Source organism: Echinops telfairi, unplaced genomic scaffold, assembly GCF_000313985.2.
Source record: "Echinops telfairi isolate 266 unplaced genomic scaffold, ASM31398v2 ScPeMD7_2;HRSCAF=8, whole genome shotgun sequence".
Lineage (NCBI taxonomy): Eukaryota > Metazoa > Chordata > Mammalia > Afrosoricida > Tenrecidae > Echinops > Echinops telfairi.
Genome location: NW_022103898.1, coordinates 27964624 through 27988756, shown reverse-complemented (window position 1 = coordinate 27988756; position 24133 = coordinate 27964624). Strand labels below are relative to the sequence as shown.

The 24133-nt window shown below is 38.8% G+C and overlaps 1 protein-coding gene across 1 annotated transcript in view; it reads right to left on the bottom strand.

Moving 5' to 3' along the window:
- Positions 1 to 24133, bottom strand: part of ANKS1B (ankyrin repeat and sterile alpha motif domain containing 1B) — a 1383364-nt gene that overhangs the window by 771323 nt on the left and 587908 nt on the right. The window contains exon 11 of the mRNA XM_030886113.2: positions 2108 to 2288. Coding sequence (XP_030741973.1) covers positions 2108 to 2288 — 181 coding nt within the window. The remainder of the gene's footprint in view (positions 1 to 2107; positions 2289 to 24133) is intronic.

The window sequence follows — 24133 nt, the reverse complement described above, 5'->3', positions numbered from 1 at the left end:
TTTTCAATTCCTACCTGTACCAGTGTACATTCTCTGGTCTATCCAGATTTGAAATGGAAAAACTAATCACCAAATTTATATGGAAAGGAAAGAAAATCAGGATAAACAAAACATTATTAAAAAACAAAAAGAAAGTAGGAGGCCTCTCCCTGGTTTTAAAACCCGTTATACAACCACGATAATAAAAACAGCTTGCTATGATTCAGTAATAGAAATGTAGACCAGTGGAGCAGAACAAAGAGTCTGTAAATAAAACCAAGCACCTATAGACATCTGATTTTTGATAGAGGATTAAAGCACGTTAAATGTGGAAGAGTCTTTTCAACAAATGCTACTGGAAAAATTGAATCTCCATCAACAAAAGTATGAAACAGGACTCATGCTTCACAACATATTAAAAAATAACTAAAGATGGGTGAATATAAACCCTACAACTTTAAAACTCATCTCAATGAAATAATGACAAACTTAAGGGCCCTAATACAAGGCATATATATACTACCAAACATAATGCGTAATAAAAAATATCCACATGACAGAAGACAAACTAGAGGACTGAAACCTCCTAAAAATGTGACATTTATGTACATTAAAGAGTAAAAAAAAAGAACCCACAGACTCGGGGGTGGGGTGGGGTGGGGAATTGGCAGTGGTCTATTGGATAAAGGACTCATCTGTTAAATGTATAGAAGACTGAAATGCCTCAATTAGAAAAACACAAATAATCCAATTAAAAAATGAGCAGAAGACGTGAATAGAAATCAATTCATTCAAGATGGCATCTAGGTGGCCAAGAATCATATGAAGAAATGCTTGAGATCATTAATTATAAGTAAAAGACACATTAAAACAATAATATGATACCACCTCATTCTGGCACCGAGAGCAAAATTTTATAAAAGAAGCAGAAAATAACAAATGCTGGAGAGGACTGGAGAGATGGGGACACTTGTACACTGCTGGTGGGATTGCGGAATCATAGAGCCACTATGGAAACCATCATGGTGCTTCTTTAACCAAATGCAAACAGAAATATCATATGATTTCTCTACTCATTATACCTCAAAGAAACAAAGAACCAAATATATGTACACCCATATTGATCGCAGAGCCACCTACCATAGCAAAAAGATTGGGACAACCAACAAGCCCATCTATGGAGGAAGGATAAGCTCAGATCTATATACCTCATCAAAACTTACACATCTCCAGAAAACAAGAATGAAACTGTGAACACCTCATGACATGGACAAATTTGGAAGACCATTATTCTCTGCAAAGTTAGTCAATCTCATTAAGAAAAATACTGCATGGTACCACTATTATAAAAGGGGGGAAAATGGTTTTCACATCCCAAGAAGCCACATGGCGATCTGGGGAAAAGCTTTTTAGATTGAGAGAATCGCTGGTCCAAAGACTCCAAGGCATAGTGGAGTTTTAAAAAGTTTTTAAAATAAAAACTCATATCTCTGGAAGGATGTGTTCACTGACTGTTAGATAGAACAGGAAAAAGATCTTGATGTCCCACTTCCTATACTTCTGAACCTTTGCCTTACCAAGTGGGGGCTCCTTGGCTCCTCTCACTCCCAAAGAAAGGAAGCATTACAAATCTGATTGGGTAGAACCAGGTATGTTTTATTTATACCTGTGATTACTTTTCTTAATTATCCCTCTGTCCTCAGCTTTTTATCATGGCCATCTCTTTATCCCAACTCCACCCTGGTATGCTTAGGACATTTGTCCAACTCAATCTTACCACGGAGTCTCCATATGACTTCTCCAGACACAAAGTAACTATTAGCAAAGTTGCACGTTGGTAACTGGACCACACTGGACAAAGAGGAGGTAGAAGCAGAGCAAGAATAGCATGTGTAGGTCGCTGGCTGTTTTATCATCATAATAGCATTAAATCAAGGCTGAACATCAAAAACTTGAAACCTATCGATTATACCCACACTTGGAAAAAGACCCTAAAGTCCTTCATTACCATATATGTACATTAACCAAAAATACAGTGAAGCTTAATATGAAGACTCCTCTTATTTCTCCTAATGCGTCAATACTTCAATTTTTTAAATTAAAAAGCAATGTGCATAAGCCGTGGTACCTGTGTGGTCGGGTCCTTCGTTCTTGACTTCTACTGCTCCCACAGAAGAGGCCGGTGGACTAGCAGGAGGGCTAGAGGTCGAACTTGGGCACCCTGTGGATGTGCTGATTTCAAAATATTCTTGGTTGTGGTTCACTCGTTGAGAATCCAGAGAAGACACGATAGACGTTCGTTGTTTAGGCTAAAATGAATGAGCACAAGAGTATTGAAACTAATATGTTCACCATTAGCACAATCTCCACATCCATTTTTTTTCCCATTGAAGTACCTGGGTTTTATACCTGAAAAACAATTGTGCTTTCTATAGACCCCAAATTATCACTTAATAAATCAAATAGTAAAAAATAATATAAAAATATTATGGCAGAGTTGATATGATAATTTTGACTTTCCCACTGATTTGCCCAGAAGACTGAAAAAACAAAATTTCTCTTAATGATCAGTACTGAATATTGAAGATTTTAGTCACCTTTGATTCAACTAACATTTATTATGCATCTAGTATTTGCCATTGCCTGTGGATAGAGAGCCTGACAATAAAAGGCCCCTCAGAGTACAAAAATATAATTAAAGCAGTCCTATTTTTGACTCTAGATATTGTCCTAGGAATTAGTGGCATTAGATAATTGTCACTAAGTACCGTGTGCTACAATTTTTTTTAAGTAAAGTTGTATAAAACAAGTTTCAGAATTTAAGAATCCTGTTGGTATTTGTAATGAACTTTGATTTTTCTCTTTTAAGGATTTTAATTAATCCCCACACAGCAAGAAAAAAATAATTTATACATAAAAGTTAAAGTCCTGAAGTAGTAGTAGATAAAATCGATACCCTTTGTCAGTAATAGATTGTTCCCCATAGCAGTTTTCTGCTTTTATCCCATAGTTTTAATTATGTTGTTTTTCCTCTGCTGCCCTAGCAGAGCATCTAACATCATCCTTCAGAAAAGATGCAGTCTTTCGACCCTCAGATTTTTGTACATTCCCAAAAATCAATCCTAGGTTTTTTTCCATTTTATTCTTCATATTGATATTATAGAAATATTAATAATCTCATTAATCTTATAGTAAAAATATTTTGAACCATAATATTTCTATATACCATAGCTTTCTTTTCTTTTCTCTCATCTCATGAACCTGTTTAAAGATCTTGGATAATAATACATTCCCATGGTTGAAGTGGGTCACAGGAAGGTAATGTGTATATTTTTTTCAGGTACAAAAAGAGAAATTAAATATAGTTAAGTTGATCTATCAGGGCATGTAAAAAAGGTGTCGATCTCTGTGATCTGTGGATGGCCGCAGGCAGGTTCTCTCAGTGATGCTGCTACTGTTAGGTGCCCTCAAGTTGGTTGCAACTCTACTCAGTTTATGTCCAACGGAGTGAAACAGCGCTTGGTCCTGTGCCATCCTCACAATTACTCCTATGTTTGAGCCCATTGATGCAGCCACTGTGCCAATTCATCTGTTCTTCCTAATTTTTGTTGCCCTGCTACTTTGCCAAGTATGATGTCCTTTTCCAAGAACCAGTCTCTCCTGACAACGTGTCTAAAATGCAAGAGATGAAATCCAGCCATTCTTGCCTCTAAGGAACATTCTAGCTGTACTTCTTCCAAGACAGATTTGTTTGTCCTTTTAGCAGTTCATGGTACTTTGAATATTCTTCACCACCACTGTAATTCAAATACATTGATTCTTCTTTGGCCTTCTTTGTGCTGTGTCCAACTTTCAGATGTGTATAAGGTTGACTGTGTCATATAATACACTTGACTTTGTCTCCTTAGTGTGCCTTCCAAAAAGATCCAATCAAACAGTGACTTCCAAGAGGATCTGTTAGATCAGTTAAATTCAGTTTACAAGTGATTACTTTTGGGAATTCTAAATGATTCCCCTCCCCACCAAAGTCCACAGAATAGTCATGAGATTTATGAGGAAGAGGCTTTAAGAAAATTGAAAACTTTATTGCTGAGGCAAAAAATGTGAAAATTGCACTAAGAATCACTCTTTCCACCACATCATGGCATCTGGCTCATTCTTTGAGGGTGGCAAGGGCTTTCCTGGGAGAATTTCAATGGAAAACTTTACAGCATCCACCCTAGTTCCTGTTCCTGCCCATCCAGTGTTGGTTTTGGTCCTCAAATTCAAAGAATATTTTATTATTATTATTTATTTATAAATAGTTCCTAGTTCCTGTTCTTGCCCATTCAGTGTTGGGTTTGGTCCCCAAATTCAAATAATATTTTATTATTGTTTATTATTATTTATTTATTTTTAAATCATTTTATTAGGGGCTCATAAAACTCTTATCACAATCCATACATACATCCACCCTGTATTCCCTGTGCTTCCAGTTCCTATCTGTACCAGTGTACATCCTATGGTCTAGCCAGACTTGCAAGCTAGAATTTGGATCATGATAGTGGGGGCAGGGATAGGCTGGATGAACAATCTGGAGGAGAAAACAACGGGACCGACAGTTCCGGGGGGACATGGGAGAGGGGGAGGTGGGGAGAAAGGAAGTGGTGTTAACAAACCCAGGGACAAGGGAACAACAAGTGATCCAAATTGGTGGTGAGGTGGGTGTGGGAGGCCTAGTAGGGCATGATCAAGGGTAATGTAGCAAAGAGGAATTACTGAAACCCAGGTGGGGACTGACCATGATAGTGGGACAGGAAGAATGTCAAAGGAAATAGAAGAAAGGGCATTTATAGAGGTCTAGATAAAGACATGTACATATGCAAATATATATATATATATATATATGAGGGTGGGGAAATAAATCTATGTCCCTATATTTATAGGTTTAGTATTAAGGTAGCAGAGGAACATTGGGCCTCCACTCAAGTACTCCCTCAATGCAAGAATACTTTCTTCTATTAAATTGGCATTCTATGATGCTCACCTTCCCGACACAACCACTGAAGACAAAGTGGATGAATAAGCAAATGTGGTGAAGGAAGCTGATGGTGCCCGGCTATCAAAAGATATAGTGTCTGGGGTCTTAAAAGCTTGAAGGTAAACAAGCGGCCATCTAGCTCAGAAGCAACAAAGCCCACATGGAACAACATATCAGCCTGTGTGATCACGAAGTCCCGAAGGGATCGCTGAAGACAAATGGGTGCATAAGCAAATGTGGTGAAGAAAGCTGATGGTGCCCAGCTATCCAAAAGTATAGCATCTGGGGTCTTAACGGCTTGAAGGTAATCAAGTGTCCATCTAGCTCAGAAGCAACAAAGCCCACATGGAAGAAGCACACCAGCCTATGCAACCACGAGGTGTCGAAAGGATCAGGTATAAGGCATCATCAGAACAAAAAATCTTATCATAGTGAATGATGGGGGGAGTGCGGAGTGGAGACCCAAAGCCCATTTGTAGACCACTGGAGATCCTCTTGCAGAGGGATCTCCAGGAGGAGACGAGCCAGACAGGGTGCGATATAGCAATGATGAAAAATACAACTTTCCTCTATCCTAAATGCTTCCTCAAATAATATTTTAAAAGGAGCATGATTTGAGTCCTTTGAGGATGCCAAAACTACTGTTTGGAAGCATGTAAATTGAAGGGCATGGAATTTTTCAAGGAAGGGTTAGAGAGATAAATAGATTGCCTTCTGAAGTGTAGACCTAGGTGAAAGTGATGATGAGAGACAATAGCTTCAGATTTTGACATTCCTGTTTAATCAAGTTTCTGTGGCTCTGTAGTCACACTTTTCAACCTACTCTTGTATTTCTCCAAAGTAATGCAGGCTTTCCATTTCCTAGTGTTATCATTGTCCTCAAATATTTATGGATTTTTTGGTTTAATTATATTCACGGATTATTTCACTACAGAAGATTCAACTGTTTCTTCCCGGTCATGGTTTTTATGTTTTTCCAAGTAGATACAACTTCGTCTGTGTTTCCAAATAAATATTGCTATTGGTAATGTGTGTATTTTACAGTGTGCCTCGTCTTTCTTCACATTTCTATGAGCGGTGAGGGCTATTCAAGATTGAATTATGTCGCCTAAAAAGTTATGTTGAAGCCCTAACCCCCATACCCGTGATTGTGATCTTGTTTGCAATTAGGGTTTTTGGAAATATTATCAGTAAACTTAACATGAGGACATGTTGAAGTAGATTAAATATTAATCAATTATATGTATTATATAGAAGAGGAAAAGAGATAAACAAAAGTATATGGAGAGAAGTCAGCCTTCTGATAATGGAGGCAGATATTCATATTGCAGGGAATTCTGAGGTTTATTACCAGTTACCAGACATTAACACTGAGCATTCAACCTCAGTATTCCCACAATGCTTCAAAATGAATCAGCATGCTAAATATCCTGATAACTTAGTACATTAATAAAAGTAAGGGATTGTTTTCAGTTATCTAATAGCAATATTTATGTGCATATATTAGTTCTCTACAGCTACAACAGAAAATACCACTCATTGGGCAGCTTCTAATAACATCTGGTTCACTATCATTCTTCACTATTCATGATGTCTGTCCTTGGGCATCCCCTTACGGGAGGGTCACAAGGAAGAGAAGAGCCAGTCAGGATGCAGTACAGCAGTGGTGAAACATACAAGTTTCCTCTAGTTCTTTAATGCTTCCTCCCTCCCCCGTGCCCCCATCATGACTCAATGCTACCTTACAAATCTGGACAGACCAGAGCACGTACACTGGTATAGATAAGAGCTTGAAATATAGGGAATCCAGGACAGATAAATCTCTCAGGACCAATAATGAGAATTGTATACCAGGAGGGTAAGAGGAAGGTGGGGGAGAAAGTAGGAACTGATCACAATGACTAACATATAACCCCCTCACAGGGGGACTGACAACAGAAAATTGGGTGAAGGGAGACAGTGGTCGGTGTAAGACAAGAAAAAAATTATAAATTATCAAGGGCTCATGAGGCAGGGAGGGTGGGGGAGTGGAAAATAACCTGATACCAAGGGCTCAGGTAGAAGGTAAACGTTTTGAAAATGATGGTGGTAACATATGTACAAATGTGGTTGACACAATGGATGTATGTATGTGTAAGAGCTGTAAGAACACCCAATAAAATGATTTTTTTTTTAAAGGAAAAGGAATGTCTGTCCTTGGGGTAACTTAGTTTCAACTTCACATTCAATATTCTTTCCACTGGACTACATATAAATAATTTGAAAGTATGAGATATAACACTCACCTCAATAGAAACAAAAGCGTTTCTATCGTTCTTGAATATGTTTTGTGGTATTGTGTTTTTGTTTCACTTTGTGCATAAGTAATGGACCAAATTTTACATGATGGTCCCATTTAATATATTTTATCTTGGTGAAAGTAATTGTTCAAAATGACACCTATACACTCAAATGATTTTTAAATAATGGCTCTGGATCCTAACCATCTACATATTGCAGGTTCTTAATACGCCTTCCTTCAATCCCGATGGCACATTCTTCTCCATACGATCCAGTTTCTCTGATGATTTGTTCAGCATACAGATTGATAAGTATGGTGAAAGGATACAACCCTGATACACAGCTTTCCCAATTTTAAACCATGCACTATGCCTTCCATTCTCATAATTGCCTCTTGATCCATGAACAGGTTTAGCATGAGTGAAATGTAGTGTTCTGGATTCCCATTCTTCAAAAAGCTAGCTATCGTTTGTTATGATCCACAGAGTCAAATGTCTAAGTATAGTCAATATAACAGAACTGAACAACTTTTTGGTATTCATTGCTTTCAGCCAAGATCCACCTGACAGCAGCAATGATATCCCTTGTACTGTGTCCTCATCTGAACCAGGGCTGAATTTCTGGTAGTTCCATGTTGATATGCTGCTGCTACCATTGTTGACCGATTTTCAGCAAAACTTTACTTGAAAGTAATTTTGCTCAATAATTTCCACATTCTGTTGGGTCACTTTTCTTTGGAAATGGGCAGCAATATGGATCTCTTCTAGTTGGTTGACCAAGTAGTTGACTTTCAAATCTCTTAACATAGGCTACTGAGTGCGTCTCCTGCTGCATCCATTTTTTGAAACACTTCAACTGGTATTCTATCAATTCATGGAGTCTAATTTTTCACTAATGTCTTCCTTATAGTTTGGATATGCTCCAAAATATGGTGAGAGTCAAGATAAAAACTAGAAGACACTCTTTACAGGAGTAGAAAGTATCATTGTTTAGGCAATACTAATGAAGTGAGAGAGAAAAACCCTGCTGGCATGGGGCATTCAATGCTGGGCTGTGAAAAAAAAAGAGAGACCGGCTGTGCATGCCCACTGCTTGCTCCACAGGAGGAAGGTGAGGTTATCTACCCCCATAGAGATCTACAGTCGTAGAAATCCTAAAGAGCAACTCTACTCTCTTCTAGAGAGCCATTATAGACTCACTGGCAGTGGGTTGTTCTTGGTTTAATGAAGTTAGCTCTTTAGGACTTGGCATCTGATTAGTTATGAAGGTTAAGTTTAAAGTGGGAGTCTTCATAATGACTCAGATATTTTACTTGGGTGAATGCCTTAAGTTGAGAAATTTTATGGGAAACACAAATATATATAGCCTTACAGTGATAATGCACAATATTCTACAGCACTGGTTCTCAACCTTCCCAATGTTACAATCCTTTAATACAGTTCCTCATGTTGTGGTGACCCCCCCAAACATAAAATTATTTTTGTTTCGACCTCACAACTGTATTTTTGCTACTGTTATGAATTGGGCGACCCTTGTGAAAGGGTCGTTTGACCCTCAAAGGGGTCATGACCCACAGGTTATAAACTGCTGTTCTAGCGGGATGAGTGTAGACTATTTAGTACACGGTTATGCAAATCTTCATGATATGTCCCTTTCTTTCTATGAGCAACATGCTGGGAGCTCACCCTAGTAAAGCTTCAAATTAAATGCCCAGAGAGAGGCAGGATAATTAATGGAAATCCCACATGAAAACTATTGATCAGTGAGCATCTGACCTCATTCTTCTTTGCTTCTTTTTTTTTTTTAATTTATTTTCCTTTTATTAAAAACAATCTCTTATTGGACACTCTTACAGATATCATAACTTTCCATAGTTCGATCACAACAAGCAGTACTGTACACTTGCTACCACAGTCAGTTTCAAAACCTTCTCTTTCTTTTTGAACTCCTTGATATCAACTCCCCTTTATCACTTCCCTTTACCATCCTCCCACCCCAGGAGCCCACATTTTTAAATTATTTTTTAGTTTTTGTCACATCTTACACTATCCACTACTATATCCATATATGTACAGTTCTGTTTTTCTCCCCTCAAGTGGAGTTATATAGTCATCAGTGGTATCAATTGCTCCCCCCTCACCCCGACCCCACCATCACTTAAGTTCCCTCGTGGAACCATTGCTCTTGTTGCTGTTTCTGAAGGGTTATCTATCTTGGCTTTCATGTATTGATGATTTTATTATAAAAATGAACATACACAAGCCTAGCATGATTAATGTGGTAAAACAAATAAAAACCATAATAGTGAGGGGAGGAAATATTAAAAAACTAGAGGACAGTTCTGTGTTTTATCACCGCACCCTGGATTTATCATCCCTTCCATGTCAGTCTTCTGAGAGGGAGTATCCAGTTATCTTACAGGTGGGTTTTGAGCAACCTCTACATCTATGGCCCTTTATATCTATTTGGTTGCTTGGTTTTGAACTTCTGATACCTTTTCCCATAGACACCTCATGATCACACAGGCTGGTGTGCTTCTTCCATGTGGGCTTTGTTGGTTCCCTGCTAGATGGCCACTTGTTTAACTTCAAGCATTTAAGACCCCAGATGCTATATCTTCTAATAGCTGGGCAACATCAGTTTTTCTCTCCACATTTGCTTATGTACCCATTTTGACATCAACGATCATCTCAGGAAAGTGAGCATCACAGAAAGCCAGGTTATTAGAATAAAGTGTTCTTACATTGAGGGAGGACTTGATTAGAGGCCCAGTGTCCACCTGCTACCTTGATACGTGATTGATCTATGTATTGTGAGGAATTGTATGAGCCCCAATAAATTGATTTATTTAAAAAACACACACACAATCAATATACCTCAAATTGAAAGTATTAAAAAATTGAAGGATTCCAAGTTGGGAAAAAGTGAACAATGTAGGAAATATCCCACAAAGATGAAAGAACTGCAAAGACTCACAGTACAACGAGGATTGGTCTGCCATCAACCACTTACATAAGTAGATTATGATCAAGAACAAATAACATTTAGAAGGTCAGGATACAGTGAGGCCATGAGGGGAAGACCTTCCATCCAATACATTGCCTTTCAACAACTTTCCACCTGTCTCTCTAACTGGTGCGGTTTGAGTCTTTGTAATGTCACTGTATGTCATTGTTTCACATGGATGCATTATCCTCAGACAGAAGGGTGTAAGAATAATAATAAAATAGTAAAATAATCTATACTTAAAATCCTACCCTGAAGCTGTATTTCCTGTCTAACTCTTGGTATCAACTATTGGAGCATTCCAATGTAACCTGAGAGCCAAATGGAGATCAAACATGATGGTGGGATGGGAGGAAAGTAAAAGGAAATCAAGGAAAGACCTAGGAGGCAAAGGATGTTTATACAGGTGGAAATATAGGCATGTATACATTTAAATATATTAATATATAATGATAGGGATCTAGGTCTAGGTACATATATTTATATGTCACGTGTCTTCTTTGCTTCTTTACAAGTGTCAAGTGGCTATTAATAACCTGGAAGAGGAAGACCGAAAGGGAAGACATTGTACAAAGCTCACTGACCATGTGAGATGATAAGATCAGGGATCATAAGTTAATCATACTCTAAGGTTAGCACACTGTGGCCGAGTGCCAAATAGAATCCCACTTCTTAGTTCTTGAAATATAGTCATGCCCATCCATTTACTTATTGTCTATGGATGCATTCATATCAAAATGGCAGATTTGAACATTTTAATGCTTGGATGAATCATACCATAGGTTATCTTTTATTTCTAAGTCTCACTTAAATTTAGGTTGGCATCATGTGACTCATCATGATCTACTGACTATTAGTGGAATTGAGCCTTCCCCATCCTTCCCGTTCTCTCCTGATGATGTATCTGCAGGATAAAGAAAAGCCGTTTACCTACATCGAGCTTTGTGAGAATTTAAAGTAAATCTCTTTAATATTAAGCCATTAAGATCCTCAGGTTCATCTATTGTGCCCACTAACGTTCCTTAGCTGAAGTAGTCCAGGGCACACAGCCTGGGAGAGGATAAGTGATCCCATAAGGACCACATAAGTGTTAGCAGCAACACCTAAAATAAAAGCTTATGTACTCAAATCTGGGGGTGGGTGGGAAAGGCTAGTGCCTTAAAACACAAAGGACTGAGGCAGGGTTTTTAAAGGATGAATTGATGTGATATCCCTTGAAATGTTTCAGCAAGCTAAAGAAGCAGTGGAAGCACTCACTCCTCTATGCCAGGAAAATTTTAGAACAGCTGCATGGACATTTGACTGGAAAATATCTGTATTTGTGTCCATGCCAAGGAAAGGTGACCCAATAAAATGGGAAAGCTATAGAACAATATCATCGATATTGTACATAAGCAGAAATTTTACTTAAGATCATCCAAAAAAATGATTGCAGCAACACTTGGCAGGGAACTGCTAGAAGTTCAGGTTGGGAGTCAGAGGAGGACGACGAACAAGGAATGCCATTCTAGTGTCAGATGGATCTTGACCCAAAGCAGAGAATACCAGAAATAGTTTTGTGTGTGTATCATTGACTATGGAAAGTCATTAAAATGTGTGGACCATAATAAACTGTGGATAACCTGGAGAAGAATTGGATTTCCGGAACACTTCATTGTGCTCATTCAGAACTTGCACATGGATCAAGAGGCAGTTGTGCAAACAGAACAAAGGAAATGGCATGGTGAAAAATCAGGAAAGTTATCATCTGTCCTGGATTCCATGTTTCCAGTTCTTATCTGTACCAGTGTACATCCTCTGGTCTAGCCGGATTTGTAAGGTAGAATTCATATCATGGCAGAGAGGAAGCATTTAAGAACTAGAGGAAAGAGGGGGAACCGATTACAAAGATCTACATATAACCTCCTCTCTGGGGGATGGACAATAGAAAAAGTAGGTGAAGGGAGACATTGGATAGTGTAAGATATGCCAAAATAATAATAATTTATAAATTATCAAGGGTTCATGAGGGAGTGGGGAGCGGGGAGGGAGGAGAAAAAATGAGGAGCCAAGGACTCAAGTAGAAAGCAAATGTTTTGAGAATGATGATGGCAACAAATGTACAAATGTGCTTGACATAATGGATATATGTATGGATTGTGATAAGAGTTGTATGAGCCCCCAGTAAAATGATTAAAATAAAATAAGAAAACAAAAAAAATCAGGAAAGATGTGCGTTAGGGTTTTAATCTCTCACCCTCCTTGTTCAATCTATATGCTGAGCAAATCATCAGTGAAGCTGGATTCTGTGAAGAAGAATGCAGCATCAGGATTGGAGGCTTATTAACAACCCGCGATATGCAGCTGATACAACCTTGCAAGTTGAAGGTGAGGGGGAATTGAAGCACTTGCTGATGAAGATCAAGGATTGTAGCCTTCAGAATGGATTACAATTCAATGTAAGGAAGACCAAAATCCTCACAACTGGATCAATAGGTAACATCATAATAAATGGAAAGGGGTTGAAGTTGTCAAGGATTTTGTCTTACTTGGATCCACAATCAATACTCACGGAGGCAGCAGTCAAGGGATCAAAAGACATATTGCATTAGGTAAATCTGCTGCATAAGACCTCTCTTGGGCATGGAAGAACAAGGCTAGTACTTTGTGGATGAAGGTGTACCTGACCCAAGCCATGGTATTCTTCATTGCATCATATGCATGTGAAAGTTGGCCACTGAATAAGGAAGACATTATTCAATGAATTTTGGTGCTGTACCATGGACTATTAAAGGGACAAAACAATTTGTATTGGAAGAAGTAAGGTCAGAGTGCTCCTTCAAGGCAAGGACAGCAGGATTTCATCTTACATACTTTGGACATGTGGCAGAAGAGACCAGTCCCTGAAGAAGGACATCTTATTTGGTAAAGTGGAGGAGTGGCAAACAAAGAGGGAGGCCCTTGATGCGATGGACTGACACATTGACTGCAACAATAGCCTTGGACATAGGAATAATTGTGAGGACGGTGCAGGACTGGGCAGTGCTTCGTTCTGTTGTGGGTAGGGAGATATTAGTTGGAGCTTACTTGTTGGCATCTAACGACAACACGTGGAGAAATAATAGCCATAAGATAAAAGAATGAAGAAATGGTGGTAGGAACATTGGCCACTGTCCATTTGTCAGCTTGTCATACTGTGCTAGCTTGTGTGCTACTATGACACTGAAAAGGAAGCCATCAGTATTTCAAATACCAGCAAGAGTCCACCTGTGCTGAAAAAGTTTCAGCAGAGCTTTCAGACTAAGAAAGACTGAGAAGAGAGGTCTGATAATCTACTCCCGAAAGTTAGCCTATTAAAACCTTAGGGATCACAACAGAATATTGTCTGCTATGATGTGGAAAAATTTGTCCCCCAAGGTAGAAAGCACTATACAATAATTGCAACCTATCACTGATGACAGAGATGGCACAGGACTCGGCAATATTTTGTTCTCTTATATAAGAGGTATCATAAACTTAATCTAACTCGTGGCAATTAAAAGCAACAGCAAGCAATAACTTAAAAAAGCAACAACAAGAAAATCAAAGAGAAAGGATCAGGAGTATCCATCAGAGGACACGTGAAACTTTTAAATTAATGCATTTTCATTTTTAACTAATCACATAGAAGTCTGAGAAGTATATGAGGGAACATTTTTCACAAATTCACTGAAATTGCTACTGGGATTCCTCAAGTTTCAAGGTATGAAACAAGTCACATACATTCTCTTGGGGGGGCCCCTTCTCCCACCTTTCCAAAGGACTCGGAACATCCGCTTTCACAAATGTCTGCTTACAGAAAACAAACAAACCCTGGAGCAAATCCAGCCCTCTGATGTTTTTTGGAAAACCTTCTAGCTATGAATAGTGTTGACATTTTTAAATCATTGAGGGACAAGGGGCATATGAAGAAGAATATTAGTGACACCTGACATTATGTAACACTCTCACTCCAGGGTCTATACATGCTACTGTAACACAGCTACATTCGTCCACTTCCGGCTGCTTTCGGGGCACAATTGCAGAGATGAGTAACTGCAGCAAGACTGTCTGACCCACAAAGCCTACACTATTCACCCTCTGGCTCTGGACAGGAAACGCTGATAGCCCCCGCTGTGGAGTGCTTTGGGAAAGTCTCCTTGAGAGGCTGCAATTGAACAGATACTGGAATGAGGGTGAAGGAGATGAAGCCAGTAAAGAATTTTTAGTCCTTAGTATAAAGTTAAAATGTATTGCCTCCTGTTCAAAAAGCATGTAAAATAACCTGAAAAATAAAATAAATCCCAACCCTTAATTTTTCTCTTTATCTCTCATAATGCTTTTTTTTTTTTTTAATGTGCTACTTGGTGCCTTGTTTCTCAGAGCAGAGACACTCACAGCTAGTGCAGACCTCACAGGCATGAGGGCTCTGCCCTAAAACTCAACAGGTGCACCTGACCTCCCCCCGACCCATGCTTCCTCAGACTCACTGCTGAGGCACCCGGGATGTGGGATCACGGGCTCAAACATTGATCTCAGGGAGGGAGGGAATGTTCAGTAAGACCACAGGTCACCTAAAGTTCCAAATGCCTGGAACATTGGATTCCCTTTGTGAATTAGAACTTATCGAGCAATTATGTAGAGTGCTATAAAAATGGAGCATTTTCTGATAGATCATTTGGAATTTTATGGCATGATTGAAATTCACATAGATAGGAACCACATAAAAATAAAATGAAAGCACATATTTGGTGACTAGCATGAGATTTGGGTCGTATGCACATTTATTTTCAAATTTTCTCTGGGCTGGAACGAAGTTTTGGTTTAAACATCTCCTTCTCGGACATCGATAGAGTATTGAAAGCAAACAGACTTTCTTAAAGTGTGCTGTTTTTCATTTTAACTTATCTTATTTAATTATAAGAGAATGTCTTCAATAGTCTTAAATATGTTAATAAAATGTCCAAAGGACCTGAGAAATACCTTGGTGTCATTACATTGAAAACATGATGCTAGGAAAAGTCAATGGTAATACTGTCACTGAACTAAAAACAAGGTTCAAAATGAGCCCCCAGAAAAGATAGGTCCATGTCAGACAATCAGTGGGCGGACAGACTTTCCACTGTCTCGTTGGTAAGTTAGATCAACATGAAACAAAGGCCTGTTAAGTTGGTGGGGGAAGGGGAGAAATTAGGTACCTTCTCCAATATTTTATTATGTGGAATGTGGTGGAATGGTAAAGATGGACAGCCCGATTATAGTATTTACTTTTAGGGCACTAGGCAAGCTGGAATATTTTGTGTATATGATGAAGGGCACCTAAATTTAAAAATTTGTTTCTAACAATTATGACTTACTATCCTGACACCTTGATTTATCATCTGATTTGAAATTCCACCTTTATCATATAGTAAATTTCCACACTATAAAGACTGTGTTTACATTTGAGCTCTATTTTGTCCCTATTGATCTGTTTATTTAAACCTGTGCTAATTCCACATTCTTCATTAAGACTGTGGTTCTCGCCTTCCTCCTGGAGCTTCACTGAAATGGGTATGTGCAAGTACAATTTTGCTGAAGATCATTCCACAATGGTTGCAACAGTACATCGACAGGGAACCATCACAGATTTAAATTGGGTCAGAAGAGGACTTGGAGAGAAGGATACCATTGCTGACAACAGATGCCTCTTGGTTCAAATTAGAGAGATGGTTACTTGTGTTTTATTAACTTGGAAAAGGTGTTCATCTGAGCACATCATAATGAATTATGGATAGCATTGAAAAGTGGGAATTCCAGAACATTTCATTGTGCTCATGCAGAAACTAATTCGACAAAGGGAATACAGAAAGGTGTGAACACAGGAAAGGTGTGTTTAAGAGTTGTATCCTTTCATTACGCTTATTTCATCTGTATACTGAGACAAACTGTATGATAAGATGTTGGACTAGAAGAAGCAACAGGATAGGAGGATGGCTTATTACTAGCCTTCGATACACAGATGACACACTCCTGCTTGCAGTGATTGAGAATGGCTTGAAACACTTGCTGATGAAAATCAAGGACTGCAGTCACCGGTATGGATTGCAACTTCATAACATAAAGAAAACCAAAATCCTCATAACTGGACCAACAGGTAACATCATGAGACACAGAAAAGATTCATGTTGTGAAGGATTTCATATTGCTTGCTTTCACAACCAGTGCTCAAGGAAGAAGCAGTCAAGGAATCAAATGGCATATTATATTGGGCAAATATGTTACACAAGACCTCTTTAAAGTATTGAAAAGCATGGATGTTATTTTTTTGGACTAAGGTGCGCCTGACCCAAACCATGGTATTTTCAAATGTATCATATGCCTGTGAAAGTTGGGCATTGAATATGAAGAACAGTGGATGCATATAAATTATGGTGCTTGCCAAGAATATTGAAAGTAGCATGGACAGCCAAAAGAACAAACAAATCTGGCTTAGAAGTACAGCCAGAATGCTAATTGGAACAAAAATGGCACGGCTTCTCAAATATTTTGAGTGTGTTATCAGGAGAGATCAGGCCATGAAAAAGGTGTCAAGCTTGGTAAAGCAGGCCCGTGAAAAAGAGGCAGACCCTGGATGAGATGGATTGACACAGTGGCCGCAATTATAGGCTTCGACATCACAATTGTAAGTGTGGAACAATAGTAAGCAGAACTGGGCCATGCTTCATTCTGTTCGACATAAGGTCACAGGGAGTCAGAATTAACTTGATGGAAAGGAAGCCAAGACACCCCTGTGGACTTCACTAAGCTTTGGAGAACTAAAGATCTATTGACCTATCTAATTTAATGTATGTTTGTTTGTTTGCTTTGGCCTCTCTCCCTTTCCTGCTCTCCACTACCACCCTCCAAAGCTCATAACCTTGAGTCTGTTTCTCATGTATTGAAACCTTTCTTCTCTATACTGATATCTTCTTTCATAAGTGTCTCAACAATGTTTGTCTTTCTGAGATTGACTAACGTAGCTCTGCATAATCTCTTCCAAATCCATTCATGTCACGAGGTGGTTGACAGTTTCACCATCATGTCTTAGCAATCCCTGCTATTTCATTGCCACCCTTCGTCTGTCAGTTTGTTGTTCCGTGGTGCTCTCTGTGTTGCCGTACACTGGAAGATAGCTCACTGGTATTTAAAATACCAACAGGTTCTCCAAGGGGGACACAGGTCTCAGCAGAGCTTCTAGGTCATGAATAGACGATGAAGAAAGAATAGGCTGCCCAATTCAGAGGAAGTAGCCACTGGAACCTTACGGAGGGCAGAGAAACCCAGTGAGACACTGAAAACCTTATAAACAGCAGTAAAACACAGATGAGCCCCACAGGTGGAAAGACACTCACAATGTTTGAGGACGAGCTGCCTCCGAAAGGAGAAGTCACCAGACAAGCAGGGATGGAGTGAAAGCTGTGGGCGTAAAGCCGTCAGGGCCTTCACTTACTGAGGGAGCATGACTCAAAAGGAGAAGAAATAGCTGAAAACACCTATTGAGAATGAGAATTTGGAACATAGGAATCTACGAAAATTGGAAGTGACCTAAATGAAATGAACATATAAAAACCCATTGTTTTAGGCATTAGTGAGCTAAATAGACTGGTATTGGCCATTTTGAATCAGAAAATCATATTGTTTACTATGTCAGGAATGTGAGCTACAAGAAAACTGACATTGCATTCATCTGGAAAAAAAAGAGCATTTCAAGATTTATCTTGAATTATAATGCTGTCTATAGGATACTATCTATTTCCATATAAGGAAATCAAGTTAATACAACTATAATTCAAATTTACATACCGACTACTAAAACTAATGTTGGCAAAGTTGAAGAATTATGCCAAGATCTTCAGTCTGAAATTAATCAAATATACAATTAAGATTCAATTATTGGCTATGTGAATCCAAAAGTTGGAAATAGAAATGAAGCAAGATAGAAATTTGCAAGACCAATGAATTCTTCAAATTCCTTTTTTCAACAACACAAAATGTGCCTGCACATGTGGCCTTCTCCACATAAAATGCACAGAAATCAAACTGAGTACATCTATGAGACGACAGGATGGAGCAGCTGTATATCAGTAGCCGAAATGAGCCTGGGGCTGACTGTGGAACTGATCATCAGCTGTTCACACGTACGTTCGTGCGGAAGCTGAAGAAAATTAGAACAAGGCCATGAGAGCAAAATACAAAATTGAGTCTATCCCGCCTGAATTTAGAGAACATCTCACAAACAAATTTGATGTACTGAGAAATAACGACCGAAGACTTGATGACCTCTGGTATAGCATCAAAAACAACACACATGAAGAAAACAAAGGTTATTAAAAAGAAAGAAAAGATCAAAGTGCTTGTCAGAAGAGACTCTGAAGCATGCTCTTAGTCATATGTGTATCAAGGAGCAGTTGTGGGAACAGAACAAGGAAACATGGCAATGTTGAAAATAAAAAAGACATACAACACGGTTGTATCCTCTCACTACACTTATTCAATACATATGCTGGGCAAATAATCGGAAAAGCTGGGCTCTGTGAAGAATGCTGCATCATGATTGGAGGAAGGCTTATTAACAAGCTGAGATATGCACTTGACCCAACCTTGCTGCTGAAAGGGAGGAGGACTCGAAGCACTTGCTGATGAAGATCAAGGTTTGCAGCCTTCAATATAGATTACAACTTAATGTAAAGAAAATCAAACATCCTCATAACTGGGCCAATAGGTCACAAACATCATGTTAAATGGAGGAAAGATTGAAGCTGTCAGGATTTTGTCTTGCTCGGATTCACATTCAATGCTCCGGGAAGCAGCAGTCAAGAGATCAACAAACCTGTTGCACAAGGGCTCTTAAAGTATTGAGAAGCAAGGATGTTAATCTGAAGACGAAGGTGTGCCTAACTCAAGCCACAGGGCTTTTTTCCATTGGCCACGTATGAATGTGAAAGTTGGACATAAAGAAGATTGAAGAAGAATCCATGTATTTGAATTATGGTGCTGGGGAAGAATATGGACATTATCATGGATGGTCAAAAGAACCAACAAATCTGTCTTGGAAGATGTACAGCCAGAATGCTCCTTAAAGAAGAATTTCAAGACTTGGTCTCCTGTATCTTGAACATGTTTCCAGGAGAGACTAGTCCCTGGGAAAGGACATCATGCTGGGTGAAGGGAGACAGCAGATGGTGTAAGATATGTAATAATGATAATAATTTATAACTTATCAAGGGTTCACAAGGGTGGGAGGGTGGAAGAGGGAAGGAAAAAAGGGGAGCTGATACCAAGGGCTCAAGTAGAAAGAAAATGCTTTGAAAATGATGACAACATATACACAAAAGTGATTGATACAATTGATATATGGATTGTTATATGTAAGAGTCCCTAATAAAATAATTTTTAAGAAAAAGTATATATAGTCATGAGAGGATAACTTTTTGATTCTACTTTTATCCAATGGAAGTATTACCTAGTTCTGAATTCACTGCAGATATTCATGAAATTATGTGGCCTCCAAATGATGGAGTTTCTCCTTATAGAAGCTTCTCAAGAATTAAAGTAAACATAGCTATTCTGCCAAAATAATTTTAAATTACATACTGTAAATGTTTGTACATTAATATTCCAAAGACGTTCGTGCCAAATTCAAAGTTTTCTAAAAGAAAAAGTAATAAGACTAGGTTTAGCTTCCAGGTTTAGATTTTTTTTGTAAAGGTAACTAAATAATTTGGTTCAGTTAAAGAACAGCAGGAAGTAATTATGCAATGTCTGATAGAATATATGTTCTGAACAGCCAAAATAGGAAACTCCTATCACTATGTGGGTGAAATCATTTTTTACAACTAAAGGTGAACATTGCTTTTTTTTTCAAAACAAGTTTTAATTTTTTTTACTTTGCAATAATTACAGACTCATCTACAGTTGTAGGAAATAATTCAGAGATCTCAGGTATCCTTCACTTCACACCATTCCATGGTGACATTGGGAAATAATTTTCTTCACAAGTTGACTCCCTCTCCATTCCAATGTTTTCTATCTACATTATTTCTATCTACATAAACACCCTTTATGTACTTTTTAGTTGTCCTCATTCCAGCGTGCTTTCTCTCTTATTTTCAATCTTGTAAATGTGAGTCCTGATGGTGTAGTGGTTACATGTTGGGCTACCAGTAGGTCAGCAGTGTGAAGCCACCAGTCACACTGTGGAAGACGGGGCGCTCTACCCCCGTACAAAGTTACAGAGGTCAGTCGACCTCTCCTGCAGGATTGCCAAGAATCAGAATCGATGCAAAGGCAGTGAGTGCTTATTTCTGGTTGACGTTGATTTTACTTTGAGCATTGTTCGAAGAGGTCACTTGTTTGTGCTCTTCTGTCTGGCACTTGTGTGAACTGAGGCTGTTGTCTTTGAGACCCGATGTTGTTTTTGTATCGGCTTCTATTGGTTGATCCAATAGAAATGCTTTGTATGGTTGTCCTTGCCAACTAGTTGTGGATAGAGGGGCAAGGATGGCTGACTTGTATGAGGACATTTGATTACATCAGCTGGAGCAAGAAAAGAAGAATAAAAGCAAGAACACAACCACACACAAGACCAAACCAACACCCAAATGGATGGAAACCACATACGCATACACACAAAGTCAAAACCTTTTTCTCCTTTTCAGTCACCACTGTATTCTTGTCAAGGTTTTTCCCAAGATGTGCAAAGTATGAATGCTTCTCCAACAACAATTTATAAAAACATAAAAATAAGAGAACCCAACAAACAAATAAACAAACAAACAAACCCAAAGTCCAATGCCTGAGCTGGCTGATGCTTTTTCTCTAGGCCCCCAGCCCATGCTTGGCTTCAGGGGACCTGAGGGGCTGGGATATTAGGGTTGGTCCTTGTACCTATTGTGGGCTGTGTTGGTGATTTATCAAAACAAGAAGAAGAGGGTCAGAGAAAAAACGAGAAAAAACTCCAGCCAGTCCTCACCACTGCTTTAGCCCGATGGCATTCAGGTGGTGGGAGCCTCTCCTGGATGCCAGACCAGTGGAGCGATCCCACCCTCTGTCTCCTCCACACACACCAATGTGTGGGCCAGCATCCCCTCTGGGTACCAAGAAGCTGTGGGGGAACCCAGAGTGATTCCCTTCTTCTTCACACTCTTGGGCTGTGCAACATTTTCACCCCATCTGCTCCTCTTTCGGATCTCAATCGCCAGCCCAGGGATGTGGAGGTAGCATCCCACCCAAACACGGAATGTACTAGGTTGGGTGCTATTCACTTCTCTGTTCACTGGGGTGATGTAGGCCACTCAGGTGGTACCAGGCCTGTGAGATCACGTTTGACTTGGACGGAGTTGTTCAGCTTGTGGTTGGTTGTTCAGCTTGTGGAGAATTCATCGTTCCCCTTTCTGGGTATCAGGTGCCAGCAATTGTTTTCTGCTGCAAGTAGGCATTTTGTTTATCACTGTCCGGAGGAGAACATGTCCATGTGCTTGATGTCCACATGTGAACACTTTCTCCTGCTTTCCTTATGGCTGGTTTCGCCCACTCGGGCACTTTCCTCAGAGATCCAGGGCTCTAAGTCCCATCTCTCCTACCCATGCACTTCCAGATGTCTTGGTTATAGAGGGGGAAATACAGTCAGAATACACATACAGTCTTGGTTACAGAGGGGAAATTTTCAGTGACTCTGTCTATGTAGCCATCTTACTGAAGCTCCTAATTGCTAACATTTTGTCGTAGAAAATGTTGTCTATGTTCATAAGGGATATTGTTCTTTAGTTTTCTGCATTTGTATTCTTTCTAGAGTTCTGGATTTATAAAGTAAAGTGAAAGGTGTCTACTCTCTTCCATTCAGGAGAAGGCTGCTTAGAATTGGTATTACTTCTTCCTCAGATGGCACAAGTCTCTAGTGAAACCACATGAACCTGCAGGTGACTTTTTTAAACATATTCATTAAAAATTCAATTGTCTTAAAATTATATGGCTAGGCATGTTATCTTTTTCATCTCTGTGAGGGGTGATAGTCCATGTTTGAAGAAGAATTGCTCCATTTATGATAAATCATCAACTTGACATGTATGGAGTTGTCTGTAATATTCCTTTTCTCGCCTTTGGACGTCAGCGCAGTCTGTGCTGACAGCGCATTCCTTCCTGATGCGGGTAATTTGAGTCTTTCATTTCATGTTGAAAACATCAGGGAGTAGTTACGCAATGATTTACAGAAGTTATGTTTTGAATGGTTAAAAAACAAACAAACAAAGAAACACTAATCTATTGTATGGTGAAGAAAAGATTTTTTTTTTAACCAAAGAAAGTACACATTGCTTTTTGACCTATGTAAAAGGTTATTCTGCTGTAGTAACAATAGCTCACATTTGTAGTCTGCTAGCCTACATATATTTTAGGTGAAACATACAATTCTGCAAAGTATTATTTACCATATTTTACAGAGGGAATACTTGAGATTTCACTAAAGATGTACAGTAACTTTCAAAGACAGTTTGAGAGGCCGGCTCCCTGAACAATTTAAAGTCTCTGCATACACTTTCTATGGGAATATTCTGCCATTTTTCTATGTCTAACTGAAATGTCTAACTATAGAATAGAAACAATAGTGCATTTTTATTTGCTTGTAAGAAAACCATGATTTAAAATAATTGTTTCTTTAAGGGTGGTTGTAAACACAATTGCCAAGAGGGTTAGTGCCATGTAATAAATATGGAAGTGAAGAGCTAAGTAAAAGTTTAAAGCAGAGAAATGAGAAACTTCAAATTACATCAAAGATTTTAAGATAATTTAATATGATGAGAAGTATACAAACATTTCCATGGCACAGAACATCATAATCAGTGCCATAAGGCTTTGTGACACAGCAAAATAGAGCTATATTATAACATGAAAATCAATCTCACAGTGAGCTTTTGATAATTATTTCAAATACTTCTTCCTGAGTTAAAAAGGTATTGTCGAGTTGCACATTAATAAACCTTTCCTGTTTTTCCTCTTCCATCTCTGGCAAAGTAAACTGAGATGTCTGTGAGGAAGGGCTACAAGGATATAAAGCAAATGTTTGAAAAACTATAAATAATTAAGAATTGGCATGATTTATGCATGAACTTACTTGGACTACCCTTAAACATACAAAATCATTTAATTCTGAAGCATTCTCTAACTCTAAAATCCTTTCATTCATCTTTTTTACCGATGAGAAAATGGAGTTATCATTCAATTCACTGACTTTTATGCCCAAATCTTCTTGCAACTTCATTGGGAGACAGAAGAGGGTTAGCATAAAATAGATTTGGATTCAAATCAAAACACTGCCATTTATAAAATAGTGTTTTAATCTGTAACATGGTGTTCATATGAGGATAACCTGCCCTATAGAATTATTGATTGAGTTAATTGAGATAATACAATGGAAGCATCTAGAATAATACCTCACTTAAAGTAAAGGATTGATAAATCTTTGTTTTCTTACTATTGTGAGATACACTGTAGAGGAGGCCTCCCTGAAGAAGGCACCGCTGGGTAAAATTACAACACAGCCTTCCTAAAACAGAGCAGCATTGGAAAATATCTGGAACAGGTTCTAGCAGACCTTCACTAGTATATCTTCCCATATGAGGGATGAAGAACAGGCGGAAAACAGACTGTGAAGAAAATACAGCACAGACTTAGTTTATCAGTACTCAAAACAATGGCCCTGGGAACTGCAGTGGCTTCTTTAAAAGCAGAGAGCTGCCAGGAAATTCAACAATGGTCTCTGGTGTGAAAAGGTGGCTGAGATCCTGGGAGGCCCCCTTACACCCAAACTGTGCTCACCCCCCACCCCCAACTCTC